General features: G+C 37.7%; 1 protein-coding gene across 1 annotated transcript in view; it reads right to left on the reverse strand.

The window, feature by feature from the left end:
- BNIP3L (BCL2 interacting protein 3 like) overlaps positions 1-17,063 on the reverse strand; it is a 33,687-nt gene that overhangs the window by 753 nt on the left and 15,871 nt on the right. Inside the window, exons 4-6 of the mRNA XM_042780674.1 lie at positions 7,545-7,614; positions 2,205-2,308; positions 1,920-2,069 (exon numbers count right to left, since the gene is read on the reverse strand). Coding sequence (XP_042636608.1) covers positions 1,920-2,069; positions 2,205-2,308; positions 7,545-7,614 — 324 coding nt within the window. The remainder of the gene's footprint in view (positions 1-1,919; positions 2,070-2,204; positions 2,309-7,544; positions 7,615-17,063) is intronic.

A 17,063-nucleotide genomic window follows, 5' to 3' on the forward strand; every position in this document is an offset into this window, starting at 1 on the left:
TTTGAGGGCAAATGAATTACTGTGCAGACAACACTGTGGAGGAATTTAAACTCCAACCCCTGCTCCACACTAACTCTCATACAACACTCCTCTAAAAATATCTTACATTTTACAGTTTCTGATTACTGAATTTGCCTTCACAAAAGCAGATCATATAGCCAAAAAAGACAAAACAGATGAATCGCTGAGCTTTGTAAGGTAAAAGATGATGTATCTTTTCCATATTACATATACAAAAAATGATCCATTGGGCATGATTAAATAATATATAACAGGTATGTCTTGAAACAAATTAAGTACTTTTTAACTCCTAAAATTTTTCAAAAATACACTTCAATTGTTCAAATCAAAATAAAAAAATTTCAAAGACATGCCTGAAAAATTAATGAACTATAGGCAAATATAAAGTCAACTTTAGAATAAATTAAAACACTACAAAGTTAGGAAAATGAAAAATAACACACACGACAGACTGAACTAGTAGGTATGTCTATGAAGCAAGTAGTGTACCCAAGACCATGTATAGGGTTGGCAGACAGTGGTCCTATAAGTGTATTTGTATGTTCTGAATTCCCAGGTGTATAGTAGAGCTGACAAAGGACAAGGCTGTAGTCACTTCTTGGTCACAGCCAGCTACCCAGAGGGACCGAGTAGTTGAACCTGTGGGCTCGGGACCATAGTCGCAGGAGACATCAAGCTCAACTGGCATAACATACTACACAAAACACTGTTCTACCTCCTGCTTTGGCAAGTAGCGACTGGGATCTTAAAAGCTTGCAAGCAGTCACCTAGATGCAACAATGGGTCTCTCCTCTCCAGAGCAAAGAAGAATGAAGAAAACCAAAGATTCATGGAAACAATTAGTCCTAGCGAGTGGTACACCACGTGACCCACAGCTTATACGAGACCAGAAGAACTAGATGGTGCCTGGCTACCACTGTCAACCGCTTGGAGTGGGATCTATCCTTGATAGAGAGGGAGAACAATGTGGCACAAAATCAAAATCATTTGAAAAAAAAAAGGGGGGGGGGGACCAGGTTTGCTGGTCTGACAGAGCCTGGTAGAACTCTGAGACTATGGCCCCTAGCTGCCCTTCAGGTCTGGAATTGAACCCACACCTGTGGCTTCCAGCCAAACAAAAGATGTCTATGAAGCAGGGAGTGCACCCAAGACCATGTATAGGATTTACATTTCAGGCATATGAGTTGAACATTTACCTGAAGTAGATACACTCCTTGGAGAGAACAATCATGGGATAAAGAAGGGCTGTTTATGCACAGGGAGACAGCTCAGGGAATAGGAGTACATGGAGGGATGGACACAGGGAAGAGGTAACTATCGGGAGGCAGTGGGAAGGGAGCTGTTGCATTGCGGTAAATTGTAGTCAATGTCATGAGACAAAGTGTATGTGAACTGCTGTATGGAAAGTGAATTTGCTCACATAAATCACAATAATAAATAAATAAATAAATAATACACACAATTAACCTATCAATTTCACTCAAGGAGTACTAAAAGTAATGGTGGGAAAAAAATTGTTCATATCAATCACAAAATTAGCACACTAAAGGTTAGTTTACTTTAAAATTTAACTATTTTTGAACACTTACAAACAAAAACAACCACACAAGGAAAAAAAACAACAACATAGAAGAGTTCATTTAAAAATTAACATTTAGGGGATTATTATGAAAAGATCTTATTTTCAAATAAGAAAAAGCTCTATCATTAAAAAATGCTTACTAGTAGAACAATGGTATATCTATCAACTTTACTAATTCTTTGAAGTTCACATTATCTGCACTAAAACATTAGAAGCAAAGTAATACAAACTGTTTTCATACATCCTTGTTACATCTGGAGATAAAGTATGAAGACAATATGAACAGAAAAAACTTTAGGAGTTTTCCAGTACTTACCCTAGCCCCAAAGCCAAAACATGAGAAATGAAGAGAGATGGAATGAACACTTTAAGGAATTCTGCGGAGAAAATACCCCCTTTTTTCATGGCTCCACTTTTTCTCATGCTTAAAGAAACAGAACGTTTAGGGTGCCTGAAGTGGAACTCCCTGGAGAAAGAAATTCAGAGGTAGGTATCAGAAATGCATTTGCTAAAAATATCATGCAACAACCAGATCCACTACACAGAAGAAAATGAAACCGTTCTAGTGTGCCCACTAAAAAGAAACATGCAAAGAACTTACTTAGGTGGAATGTTTTCAGGTCTACTGGACCAGTCAGATACCCATTCTACACTTTTCTTTAAAGCCTCAACTTCTTTTTCTCCTTCTGTAGCTTCTTCTTCTGACTGTAAAGAAGAATTTTAACTTTAAATTTAGAAAAAAAAAGGACAATTTCTTCTAATACAAAGATAAACCTGGACAGAAACATATTAAAATCAAAATACTGAGCACCAGAATTTTTAAAAATATGCCCTTTTTCTAAAAGAGGCTCAAAAAATGATCTAATATTAAAGTATCTTAAAAAAAACCTCAAGTGAGTTTTACTGTTGATATCTAAGAATAGGATACGAACCTAGAAATATAAAAAAGCTTATTTTGGGATATAATGTTAACTAACCAAACTATGGTAAAGTCTTGATTAACTGTTGAATCTGGGTGATGCTTATATGGAAGTAAATCATACTATTCTCTTTAACTTTGCAAGCATTTGAAATTCTGTAAAAATTAAAAATAAAAGGGAACATACCAAAAAAAATATGCTAACAAAACTAAAGTAGTAAGACGTAAAAATAAAAATTGGGACGTGATGATACAATTTATAACTAAAATAAATAATAATAGTATTTTTTCACGAGACAAGCAATATTCTAATAAGCATTTTACATCTATTACATTTTTACTTTCCACCAACCCTGTAAAATACGGACTATTAACAGCCCATTTTACAGATGAGGAAACTGAGACACTGATGACAGAACCTGCCTAAGGTTCCAACTAGTAAACAGCAGGGCCAGTATTGAAATACAGGCAAATGGTTTCTAGAGTCACCACTCTTCAGCACTAGGCTTTACTTCCTGAAAGAGGTAATATTTTTAGAAAAAAATCAATATCCAAACACTGCCCAAGATTTATTCAAAACTACTTATGCCAAAACAATCAAAATTTCTAATAGCTTCTCTTTCAATAGAACCCACAGGAATGAAAAATTCCTGAAAATGACATAGCTTTATTTACTCATTGTAAGGAATGTGATGCTATGATCCCAAACCAAAGGATCTCAAAACCAAAAATTGCTTTGATTTATTTTGTTTGAACAGGATTCACTGTTTAACTAAAGCATTCCTTCATTATGACAGACAGCTAAGAAATGCATATATAAGTAACTCTTTTGGAGAGGCCTAGTTCTCTGTGGAGAGAGCTCTGGTGGCACAGTTGTTAGGCATTTGGCTGCTAACTAAAAGGTCAGCAGTTCAAACCCACCAGCTGTTCCACCAGAGAAAGATGGGTCAGTCTGCCTCCATAAAGATTTATAGACTCAGAAACCCTGTAAGGCAGTTCGACTCTGTACTACAGGGTCTCTGTGGGTTGTTAGTTCTCTGTGAAATTGCTGCCTCAGAAAGGTAGCTTCACAGAACAGTCCCTACATATAGACAGTCACTCTTTTTTTTTACTGTCAAAACCAAAATGAAATCCCCATGTATTTTTTGCTATCCTGGTAGTTATCTAATTCTGCTGAACTTGGCAAGTTCCGCTGAATTACACAATGTAGCATTGAGGATTACGCTTTTTCCAGTGAGTATTGAGATTACTCAGAATAATGAGTTGGCTCTTTGAGTGAATTGAAAGCATTATATCATAGGTAACAATTTACTTTCAGATCTGTTTGTATACACACAATATTTGATTATATTTAACACACTGCATTTTTGTTTACCGTTTCCAACTTTGGATTTGTATGCCCCTTTTTAAAATTCCTCAAGGATTTACGTTTCAGTTTTTGAACAAGTTAGTATTTAATACTTTCCAACAGAATGAAATGTAATAACTAAGATATTTTTTCAAGATAATTCACGTGGTGGTTGTTTGTGTGTCAACTTGGCTGGACCTGGTTGAGTGGCTGGGCAGTTGGATACAGTATTCCCCATGATGAGACTGGTAATCAACTCCATGGTGGAATCTACTGTGAGCAGCTGAGTAGCTGCCTCAGGGATGGAATCTGCTTCCCGTATATAAGGAGAAGCCTTGGGGAATGGTCTGTAGCTCATGGCATGCTTGGACCCTCATGTAGCCATGTCATTGTTCAGCAGCCTGCCATGCTCTGCCAACCTTGGGACTTACGATGGACTTGATTTAATGACCTGCTGTGTGGTTGGGTAACATCGGGGCTGTGTCATTTTATCTGTCGACCTTGGGCTTGTTAGCCTCAGCAGCCAGCAGCTGCCTGAGTGAAGAGATGCCTCTAGCTTCAGTGGGCTGGGAGCAAGAGGCAGAGCTAAAGTTGAGGCACTTTCACCCAGCCCCTAGAGCCTTGCACTTTGAACTTGGACTTCTAGCCTCCCAACCTGTAAGAGAATACATTCCTGTTTATTGGAGCCATCCCATTTGTGGTATATTCCTGTCAGAGTGGCACTAGGTAAACAAAACAATATACTTTTCTTTCAGCTGACTGCCACTAACCAGAAGGCTGGCGGTTCAAATCCACCAGCCACTCCTCGGAAGGAAGATGGGGCAGGCAATCTACTTCCGTAGTAACACTGCCTCAGAAACCCAAGGAGGGGTCTCTATAAGTCGGGTCGGACTCGACGGCACATAACAACAACAACAGCTGACTGAAGCAAAGTTATTTTTGGACTAATATTAAAAAAAAAAAATCCTCAGCATCATCTTAAATTTAGAATGCTTACTTTAAGAATAAACATCATAAGCTCTCCTCATTTATTACTTCTCTGAACACATGGGGTCACCATAAGTAGAAATCAACTTGACACCAACTAATACTAACAACAACAACTTCCTTTTATTAATCCTAATTTTGCCAGTTTCAGGTTGCAATCCAATTTTTAGAATTTCAGAATACCGTTTAATCCAATAGTTTAAGATTCATACTTTTCACCAAATTAATAACCACCTCTCCAAGCCTTCAGATAGAGAATTCTGATCATTTTGGCCTATTTGTACATAAAGGTACTTCATCTTCTAACCACTTAATTCCTCCTCTCTGGCCCCCTCAAGTTCTCTTAGGTCTCTAATATGGTTATTAAATTGCACACTGTAGTCTACGTACAGCTAAACCACAGTTTACAAGAGGGAAAAGAGGACATTTTCAGTTTGATTCCAAAACAGTTTCCAAAGATACCCAACATTCTATTGGCCTCTATAGGGTCAGAAACACACTGTAAAAAATGTCTTAAAAAAAAATGGGACAATCTACAGTCTGTTTTCTCCTACAAAACTGAGACTCGAGAAGAACTAGCATTCTAAAAGTATAGTCTGAATGGTCTTTTTTCCTAAATGCATCACCTTAGGCTTCACCATACCATAAATCATTCTCACCACCTTGTGAGCTCTCCTGACATCAATCCCGCTGACTTTAATAGAAGGAACAGGGTCACACAAAGAGACAGATCTGGTTTCAATCTTGGCTCCATTACTTATGTGTTGTGTGATCTTGGATAAGTAACAATTACAACAAAGCCTCGGAAGGAAGATGGGGCATCTTCCTTGGAGATAATCTTCACTGTACTGAAAACATTTAACGTGGTAAACATTTAAAAAAAATAAATAAATGAAACACCTACAGTACATTTAATAAATGTTAGTACCGTCCCTTCTTCCTCCTAGAAATGCTTGAAAATGCCACACTGCTCTTACAGAGCACATATAAAAATACTCAATAAGAACATGTACCATGACAGTCCTCTGTTCACTTTTGTTTTTCCACTTTTCAGTTATAAACATGTTTTTAAATAGTTCAGTTTTTAATTGTTCTATATCTCTAAGCTTTCTTCTCACTAATTAAAAAAATCCATTCCTCCAAAATCCCAATGCAATTTTTAAATTACGTTTTCTTCAACTTTAAAAGGCAATGTTAAAGGCATTTTGAACATCTGAAAAACTTGTTGTTGTTGTTATTAGGTGCCATCAAGTCAGTTCTGACTCACAGAGACCCTATGCACAACAGAACAAAACACCACCCCATCCTCACAATCACTGCTATGTTTGAGCCCACTGTTGCAGCCCCTGTCTGTGTCAATCCATCTTGTTAAGTCTTCTTCTTTCTCACTGACCCTCTACTCTACCAAGTTGATGTCATTCCCCAAGGTCTGGTCCCTCCTGATATCATGTCCCAATGTTTGTGAAACAAATACTCACCATCCTCGCTTCTAGTTGTACTTCTTCCAAAAAATTATACCTATTGATTTCTCCCTTATCAAAAGTCTTATTCTAGCAGATATAATGCTTTTATTATAGGAGTTAGACTGCTTTTCCAAGATTTAACCTTGTTTAAACTGGCTGAAAGCTGATTGACACTACAGCTTATCCTCTGCTTAAGTATAACCAATGTTCTTTTATTCAGTTCTTTTTGAATAGGGGTCACACTGGCAATAATCCTATCACAATCTGACAGAGAGGCCAGAAGTCTTATATTTTCTCTCCTGAATTTCACGAATTCCTTTGAAATTCTAGGGTGGTTGCAGTCAGGTCTAGAATTCCATTTAAATTTAATGATGTGTTAACTTGAATTGTAAAACTGCCACTTGATGAGACAGGATAACACTTATCAAAGTGCTCTTGTTATTAGGTAAATTATTAGGGGTGAAAATGGGAGGAGTCTAAGGTCAAATAAACTTGGGGAGCATTTGGTTTAATAAAACAAATTTCTTTACTGCAAGAATTTTAACTGACTTTATGATCAACAATGAATCACTGGACTGGGCAGCATTTCATTTGTCCCACTGTGCATGGGGTCACCATCAGCTGGGGGCCAACTCAAAAGCAGCTAACAATGACAATAAATATGCTGTTGTGCACTGTGACTATACGGGTAGGAGGGCTGGGAAGCCTGGGAGCCACATTATTTTCCAGTTATTTGACTTCAGAACTCTGTTATGGAGATTCTCACTGAATAAACGTTCCTAAGAACACATTTTGTGACCTTAAATTAGACAACACCTGTCTCTGTTTTCCTTTTCGTAAAATCAAGAAACTAACCGGGAATATTGGAATGATACATTATGTATAAGAATTTCCAATTCTTGCAGTCAATGTCATGAGACAAAGTGTATGTGAGCTGCTGTATGGAAAGTGAATTTGCTCTGTAAACCTTCACCCAAATCACAATAAAAATTTTCAAAAAAAGAACATTTCCAATTCTTTTGTTGCAAGAGAGCTAAAATTCTTAGTTGAGAAGGTACACAAGGTTTAAATAAATTCTAAACTCAAAAACTGAATAACTTAAAACAGCTTCAAATTGTTTTTCTTTTAAAAGTCTTATCTTTAACATACTTCTATTTCTTAAAAGATATTTTTCATACTTCCTACTTCTTTACTGCAAGTCAGAAAATAAACACACATACACACCTGAGAGCTATGGTCCCTGCTGGTATGCATTTCTACATCAAACATAATCTGTCCATCTTGTGGGGAAGGGCTATAGGAGAAAGAATTAACCATTAGTTTTAATTCTCATTTTGTCAAATAATTAGACTCTACCAGAAATCAGGAAACTAAAAGTTACAACAGTATGACTTCAAAAAGCAGCAACTCAGATCTGTACATTATAAGCCCATGCAAGAGAAACAATATTAACTAGCTAAATGAAACAGAGCACTCACTCTCAAAATGCTTTGAAATTATTTAGTGGTAATGCATTCCTTCACAATGATAAATATGCAAAGGAAACATTAGCTGAAGACAAGACTGTCACATTTTCCTATCTTTACTCTCTTCCAATAAAAGCACAATCATTTTCAAATTCAGAAACCTAATTTGGGACTCTTTCTCAAAGTTCTTTCATCATTAAATAACACAATGCCAGCAGTTCTCAAAGATTCTTTCAGAGGATCATCAAGATCAAAATTGTTTCATGTGATGAGTAGGATGTTATTTGCCTTTTTCCATTCTTATCATCTCATGAGTTTTCCAGTGTCTATATAATGGGGTATTTTGCATCAGATTGAATGCAAAAAGCAGATGAGAATCCAGCTGTTTTCTATTAAGCCAGACACTAAAGAGATTTGCAAAACTCAAGCAATGCCACTGTTTGTTACAAATTTTTTTGTTTTGTTTTGGAAAATATGTTCGTTGAGTAAAAAAGTTAAAATGTAATGTGTTTATTATTATAATGAACAAATACATATTTTAAATTTTCTTATGTTAAGTTCTAATATAGTAGATATCAATACATATAACTGACATATATAACAGCTCTTTGAGGCCCTTAATATTTTTTAAAGTGTAAAGGGGTGCTGACCAAAAAGTTTGAGGACCACTGTTTTCCTTATTTCAGAAATATGTGTTATTTCAGAGCAAATTATATAAGCTTATACATGAAGCAATTTTATGTATGTATATATAATCTTTAATGAAAAATACAAAGTATATTTCTAGTATGTATTTTTTATAGATAGATTTTTAGATACAAACACATGTTCATAAACCGTATCTGGTACAACTTTATCAATGATAAAGTTCTGTGAACACAGCAAATCACTGTACTTTTCCCTATACTCCCCTCTCCCTCCATCAAATGCTGTTGTATGTCTTTGAGTCAATTCCAACTCATAGCGACCCTACAGGACAGAACAGAATTTCCAAGGCTGTAATCTTTACAGACGCCAACCGCCACATCTTTCTCCCATGAAGCAGCTGGTGGGTTAGAACCACTGATTTTTGGTTAGCAGCTGAGCACTTAAACCACTGAACCACCAGGGCTCCTTCTCCATCAAACAGGGATGAAAAATACATGGGGTTTAACTTGCTCAAGAAAACAAAATATTATTAAAATACCAAGAGCATGTGTACAATGTTAATGTATAGAGATGTTAGTAAAAGACTACCAACCCAAAAATAAATAGGATCACCAGGAACTTATCAGGTTGATTAGGTCTAGAACTCTTAGACTACTATAACCGATTTAAGAGATTCTTTAATGGGGATATATTAAATGGTTCTGTATTAAACAAATATTCTATGTATTTAGAAAAATTTTGTCTTAAACTAGAACTGTCATGCTGAAGCACTCTTGCTGTCCTCAGTTTACTAGCAGTGTGCTCATAATGTTGGATTCATAGCTAGGGGTCCAATTAAGGCCTTATATAGCCATGGTCAGGTTAAGGCAGTTAGAATGACAAAGTCAAGAATCCCAGAGAAGCCATCAATCTAACGTTAGATTCTTCTTACCAATGGCCCAATCTCACAATACCACTAAACTTTTCATGGTAACCTGTTTACTACTCTTAACAATTTGGAATGCATTAAAGCACCAACCATAGCTCCTACTGGGATCACCTGGAGATCTTCTAAAATATATTTATATTTTTTAATTGTGATTTGGGTGAAGATTTATAGAGCAAATTCACTTTCCCTACAGCAGTTCACATATACTTTGTCTCATGTCATTGACCCCAGTTTACCACAATGCAACAGCTCCCCTCCCACTTCCTCCCCATAGTTACCTCTTCCCAGTGTGCATCCCTCCATACACTCCTGCCCCCTGAGCTGTCTCCCTGTGCATAAGCAGCCCTTCCTTCTCCCATGATTGTTCTCTCCAAGGAGACAATCTACTTGAGGTAAATGTTCAACTCATATGCCTGTATTTTGTTTGGCTGGAAACCACAAGTGTGCATTCAATTCCAGACCCGAAGGGCAGTTAGGGGCCATAGTCTCAGCGGTTCCACCAGGCTCTATCGGAAAGCAAACCTGATCCCCCTCCTTTTTTTTTTCCACTCCAAATGATTTTGAGTTTTATTCCACATTGTTCTCCCTCTCTTTCAAGATCTCCTACATAGATCCCCTTCCAAGTGGATGACAGTGGTAGCCAGGCACTATCTAGTTCTTCTGGTCTCATAGTTGTATAGGCTGCAGATCAGATGGTGTACCAGTCGCTAGGACTAATTGTTTCCATTAATTTTGGTTTTCTTCATTCTTCTTTGCTCTGGACGAGGAGAGACCCATCGTTGCATCTAGATGGCAGCTTGCTAGCTTTTAAGATCCCAGTCGCTACTCGCCAAAGTAGGAGGTGGAACAATGTTTTGTATAGTATGTTATGCAAATTGAGCTTGATGTCCCCTGCGACTATGGTCCCAAGCCCACAGGTTCAACTACTCGGTCCCTCTGGGTAGCTGGCTGTGACCAAGCAGTGACCACAACCTTGCCCCTTGTCAGCTCCACTATACACCTGGGAATTCTGATCATTCACATAAACTTATAGGACCACTGTCTGCCAACCCTATATATGTTCTTGGATACACTCCCCATTTCATAGACATACCTAATCGTTTAGCCTGTCCACCCATCTATCCACCCATATACCCATGCTTGCCTTCACTGACAAGGCAGTATTGTATGTACAAAAGGGTTCATCTTTGTTGTCTGTACCGCCCATGTACCTCTCTATGTCTTTCTCATCCTCAATGCTTCCATATCGGTCACTCATATTTGGTACATTGCCCTTCTCTTCACCCAAATCAATACTTTTCTCTACCTATCTAATAGCATTCCCTCCACTCCCCTTCCACCCCTGGTAACCAACAAAGAAAATTTCCTTCTATAGATAAACCTTTCCTTAACTTTTACAATAATGGACTAATACAATATTTGTCCTTTTATGATTGACTTATTTCACTCAGCATAATGTCCTCCAAGTTCATCCATGTTATGCGGTGTTTTGCAGATTCTACATTATTCTAAAATATTTTTATGTCTCTACCTGACCCGTGCCAACTAAATGAGAATCTCTAGGGATGGGTTGTGAGCATCGGTATTTTTAAAAATTCCCTAAGTGGGAGTAGGAGCAGAGGAGAGAGAATACTGCAAAAAAATTAAAAAAAAAAAAAAGATTTCCTGAATGACTCTAGTATGCAGCCAAGATTGAAAATCCCTACTACAGAACATAAAGCAAAAACACTTAGAGGTTAGCGTCTAACAACTAAGGCAGTGACAAAAATATATCTATGGAATGTAATTTTTAATTGAAAATATACATAAATCAGCTCTGGAACTAATATCCAACAATCCTAAAACTTTTCTGCCTGAAAGAAATACTTCTCAATAACTTCAAATATAGAGACACATGGCAGTCCAAACAATACAACTTCTGAAGACATGTTTACATACTGAAGTATGTTCATCAGATATCCTGTAAGCATATTGCTGAGCTGGAGTTCTGTGTCTTCCCTGAAAGACAAGCAGTTATTCAGAGCTCAAAGACATATATGCTGAAAGATAGGAAAACGTTCAAAAACATTCACCAATACTTCTCTTTATTTATTTAGAAACTTAAACATGACCATGGGGAGGTGAATCCATATGTGGTCACAGGTATACTACAACCATAAATGAAATAAGATAACCAGAAAAGCCAATGGTAATGCCATCAGTTTGTTGTACTGTAGTGGCTTACATGTTGCTATGATGCCGAAAGCTATGGCCACTGGTATTTCAAATACCAGCAGGGCCATCCATGGCAAAAAGGTTTCAGTGGAGCTTCCAGACTAGGAAGGAGGACCTGACAATAGACTTCTGAAAAAACTGGCCACTGAAAACCTTATGGATAAGAGTGGAACACCGAATAATGTAGTGCCAGAAGATGATACCCTTGGGATAGAAGGCACTCAAAATACAACTGAGAAAGAGCTGCTGCCTCAAAATAGAGTCAACCTCAATGATGTAAATGGAGTAGAGCTTTTGGGACCTTCGTTTGCTAATACAACACAACTCAAAATAAGAAGGAACAGTTACAGATATCCACTAATAATTTAAACATGGCATATACAAAGTATGAATCAAGGGAAATTAGAAATTATCAAAAATGAAATGGAACGTGTGAAGATTGATATCCCAGATATCACTGAGCTGAAATGAATTGGTACTGACCATTCTGACTCTGACAATCACACTGTCTACTATGCTGGGAATTTGCTTGGATAAACTGAAAAAGAATGGCATCACACTCCCCATCAAAAAGAAAATTGCAAGATCTATTCTGAAGCACAATGCAGTCAGTGACAGGATACTATCTATACACCTACAAGGAAGACGAGTTAATACTACTATTATTCAAATTTATACAGTAACCACTAAAGCCAAAGATGAAGAAATTCAAGATTTTTACCAACTTCTGCAGTCTGAAATTGATCAGACATGAAATCGAGATGCACTAATTACTATCAATTGGAATACAAAAGTTGGAAACAAAGAAGGATCAGTAGTTGGAAAATGTAGCCTTGGTGACAGAAATGAAAATGAAGATCACATGACTGAATTTTGCAAGAACAGTGACTTATTCATTGGAAATACCTTTTTCAACAACTGTATGCTGGACCTTATCAGATGGAATACATAGGAAGCAAACTGACTACATTGTGGAAAGAGATGATGTAGTAATTCAGTATCATCAGCCAGGGGCCGACTATGAAACAAGTCATCAATTGCTCATATGCAAGTTCAAGTTAAAGCTGCAGCAAATTAAAACAAGTCCATGAGAGCCAAAGTACAATATGAGCATATCCCACCTGAATTTAGAGACTATCTCAAGGACAGATTTGATGCACTGAACACCAATGGCCAGACGAGTTGTGAGATGACATTATACAAATTTCAAGAAAGCAAAGCGTTATTAAAAAGAGAGGAGAGAATGAAAAGACCAAAATGGTTGTCAGAAGAGACTCTAAAACTTGCTCTCAAGCATAGAGTACCTAAAGCAAATAGAAGAAATGTTGAAGTAAAAGAGCTGAACAAAAGATTTCAAAGGGCAGCTCCAGAAAACAAAGTAAAGTGATATAACAAAATATCCAAAGATCCAGAGTTAGAAAACCAAAGAGGAAGAACATGGTTGGTATTCTGAAGGTGAAAATAATTGAAGGAAAAATTGAAGACTTGAGGTGCAATACTGAAGGATTCCATGGATAAAATATTGAATGTTGCAGGAGGCAATGAAAGATGATGTAAAGAATACACACAGTCACCGTACCAAAAAGAATTGGTCAATGTTCAGCAGTTTCAGGAGGAAGCATATGATCAAGACCCAATGGCACTGAAGGAAGAAATCCAAGCTACATTGAAGGCACTGTCAAAAAACAAGTTGCCAGGAACTGATGGAATACCAATTGCGATGTTTCAACAAATGATGTAATGCTGGAAGCACCCACTCATCTTTACCAAGAAAGATAGAAGACAACTATCTGGACAAATGACTGGAAAAGATTCATATTCATGCTCATTCTAAAGAAAGGTGATATATAACAAAATCAGACATTATCAAACAGTATTTTAAAAAACAGTTGCAGCAGTACATTAACAGGGAACTGACAGAAATGCAAGCTGGCTTCGGAAGAGGACACAGAACTAGGGATATCACTGCTGTCGGATGGGTCTTGGCTGACAGCACAGAATACCACAAAGATGTTACCTATGTTTTTACTGACTACGCAAAGACATAGACTGTGTGAATCATAACAAACTATGGATAACATTTTGAAGAATGGTAATTCCAAAACACTTAATTGTGCTTGCTAGAAACCTGTACTTAGGCCAAGAGGTTGTTGTTAAACACAACAAGGTGATATTGCATCGTTTAAAATCAGAAAATGTTTGTGTCAAGGTTGGTGTCTTTCACCATATTCAATTGTATGCTAAGAAAATAATCTGAGAAGCTGGACTACATGAAAATGAACACAGAATCAGTATCAGAAGATGACTCATTAACAATCTGCAATATGCAGACGACACAACCTTGTTTGCTGAAAGCAAAGAGGACCTGAAGCACTTACTGGACTACAGTCTTTGGTATGGATTACACCTCAATATACAGAAAACAGAAATCCTTACAACTGGACCAACAAGCAACATCATGATAAATGGAGAAAAGACTGAAGTTATCAAGAATTTCATTTTACTTAGATCCACAATCAATGCCCATGGAAGCAGCAGGCAGGAAATCAAACAATATATTGCACAGGGCAAACCTGCTGCAAAAGAGTTCTTTAATGTGTTAAAGAGCAAAGAGTCAGTTTGAGGACTAAGGGACCCAAGCCACAGTGTTTTCAGATGCCTCATGTGCATGCAAAAGCTGGACAACTGCGGTGTAGTAAATTACTTAGTGTGGCTTTTCTACCCATAAGTCTTTGTAAACTCTAAGGTGGGAATTACTATCAGCAACTGAGGAGATCCTGATTTTAAAGTCGCCCACCTGGGTTATATCTGTTGGGCGTGGCACAATACAATGTTCTGGGAGGTTCCCACTCTCTCTCACGGGCTTAGAGTTCTGATGCTCTAATTGGCTAGTTTGACCATTCTGCCAGGCTCAAAAGGAGGCCTCCTAGGGGCAGAACTCTGACTGCTGGTTGAGGAAGACGTGCTGCTGAAAGAGACACACACTGCTGAAAGAGACACGTGCTGCTGGGAAAGAAACGCAAGAGACATGCATTGCTGAGTGAGACAACGAGGGACCAGTACTGCTGGAAAAGAGACTGTGAGAGACTGTTGGCCGAGGGACGGTGGACTGGGAGAGAGACTGAGCATTTTTCCTGAACTTGAATTGTAGCCTGTGGTGCTTCTCTAATAAACCCCATAATCTGTGAGCTCTGTGTGGCCACTGCAGCGAATTATCAAACCCAGGAGAGAGGTGGTGGGTGCTTTGGGAGGAACGGTTGGTGAAAGGGCTAGAAGGAGGCAGCATGTCTGGCCTTGCAGTAATAGGCCTTGGGTTACTGCTGGTAATCCTGTCTTCCTCTTGTGGGATTAGAGGAGGTCAGAACATGTGGCCTCCTTGCTGTTTTTGCAACAATGAATAAGGCAGACCAAAGAAGAATTGATGTCTTTGAATTGTGGTGTTTGCAAAGAATACTGAATATACCATGGACTGCCTGAAGGATGTACAAATCTGTTCTGGAAGAAGTACAGCAAGCAAGGATGGCAAGACTTCATCTTACATACTTTGGATATGTTATCAGAAGGGAACAGTCCCTGGAGAAGGACATCATGCATAGTAAAGTAGAGGGTCAGCAAAAAAAGAGAAAGGCCCTCAACGAGATGGATAGGGCTGCAACAATGGGCTCAAATATAGCAACAATTATGAGGATGGCACAGTACTGGGCCCTGTTTTGTTCTGTTATACACAGGATTGCTATGTGTCAGAATCAATGCAACAGCACCTAAAAAAAGCAACATTTTCTCTGCTCAGTGACAGCACTGTGGGAACAAACGGTCAATAGATGCGTACGTATTAACGATCAAAAGTCATGCACCTGAATGTATAGTAAAAGCATTGTCAACAGTCCCATACCAAGTAGAAAACTTCAGAAATCAGAGTATCAGCAAGTCCCATAATATAAATCTTCATTAAGACACACTACTAATGCTGCAGCTACTGGACTCAATGGTAAGCTGCTTCAAGAAGAGCCAGCTGCTCTGCTTCTGCTTATGACAACAGCCATCCCAGGCTATAAGAAGCACAGAGACAAGTGAGAGATGAGACAGGTGGAGGGGGTGTGCCACGTACCACAGAGCCAACAAACCAGTTCTCTGGCTGCCTTGGTAACATTACTGGATAATAAGCCACAGAGGAACTTTAAGCACAATTTAACTCTTAATTTCTTTTTGACTTTTTCAGAAGAGATAATGTGCTATATACAAAATTTTTACAAAGTATAAAAATATTCAGAAACAGAAAATTATCACCCAAAACTCCATACTCCAGAAACTATCAGTGTTAACATTTTAGAATGTTTCTTTAATCTTCTTCCTGTGCATTTTCTAAATGATTAATATCAGTTTGCCAAACAGTATAGCTGTTACTACACTAACAATATATAAATATATCCCAATGTTATTTAATACCCAATCACTATGGGGGGTGGGGAGGAAAAGCTTACGCTAAAAAATAAATTAACAATTTGGTTCATTCACTCATTCTTACATATCTCTGTACTCTTACTGTTTTATCCTAAGTAGTCCTTAATTAGTGGAATTAGTGGAATATATAGGAAAATGAGGTCTGAAATAAAACTTTCTCTAAGGAAATTGAATGACCTTCAAAAGTAGCTATTTTTATACAACTTGGTTGGTGTTTCCACTGTGAAAATACCATTTACTATGGGTCAGATCATTATAAAGAAGATGAAAACATGACCCCTTCCTCTTAGAGCCTCAGAATCTAGAAGGGAAGACAGCTACATAGTGAGGTAATTGTAATTCAAGGCAGACTGATCTGTGTAATAAATACAAAGTATAAAGGAAAATAAGGGGAAGTCACAGCACTTTTATAAATAAATATTTATGCCACTACATTTTAAATAAGAGCTCTGGAAGCATAGTGCACTTGACTGCTAACCAGAAGGCTGGAGGTTCAAACCCACCAGCCACTCCTTGGAAGGAAGGTTGGGCAATCTACTTCCGTAGTGATACCACTTCAGAAAACCAAGGAGGGGTCGCTATGACTTGGGTCTGACTCGATAGCACATAACAACAACAGCAACAAATTTTAAATAGACAAACATCTCAAAAATAATTCAATCTGGACAAGAAAATTAATTTCATCTGAGGAAAAATAATGGAAACTTAAAATACCTGTCATCTGTCTGATTTAAATAACCATGTTGCCTCAACAATAAAATTTATAGAAAAACACGTTTACAGAAATATAAATTTACAGGAAATTGTTGCAATAAATTGAGTCATATTCTGGTAAATTAAAAATTTAAGCAAATGGAGAGTTCCGGCAAGATGGCGGAGTAGGCAGAAGGACTGCACAGACCCTCTTCAACAAAGACAAGGGAAACCAATTGACACAGACACAGAAGATAATCTTGGACCCCTGAGCCTTGAAGGGAAGGATACAGAAGTAGACTAAACCCCAACTAGCAGAAGAATTTGCGTGAA

This window comes from Orycteropus afer, unplaced genomic scaffold, assembly GCF_000298275.1.
Source record: "Orycteropus afer afer isolate SDZICR_OR568_19922 unplaced genomic scaffold, OryAfe1.0 scaffold00053, whole genome shotgun sequence".
In the NCBI taxonomy this organism is placed as follows: Eukaryota; Metazoa; Chordata; class Mammalia; order Tubulidentata; family Orycteropodidae; genus Orycteropus; species Orycteropus afer.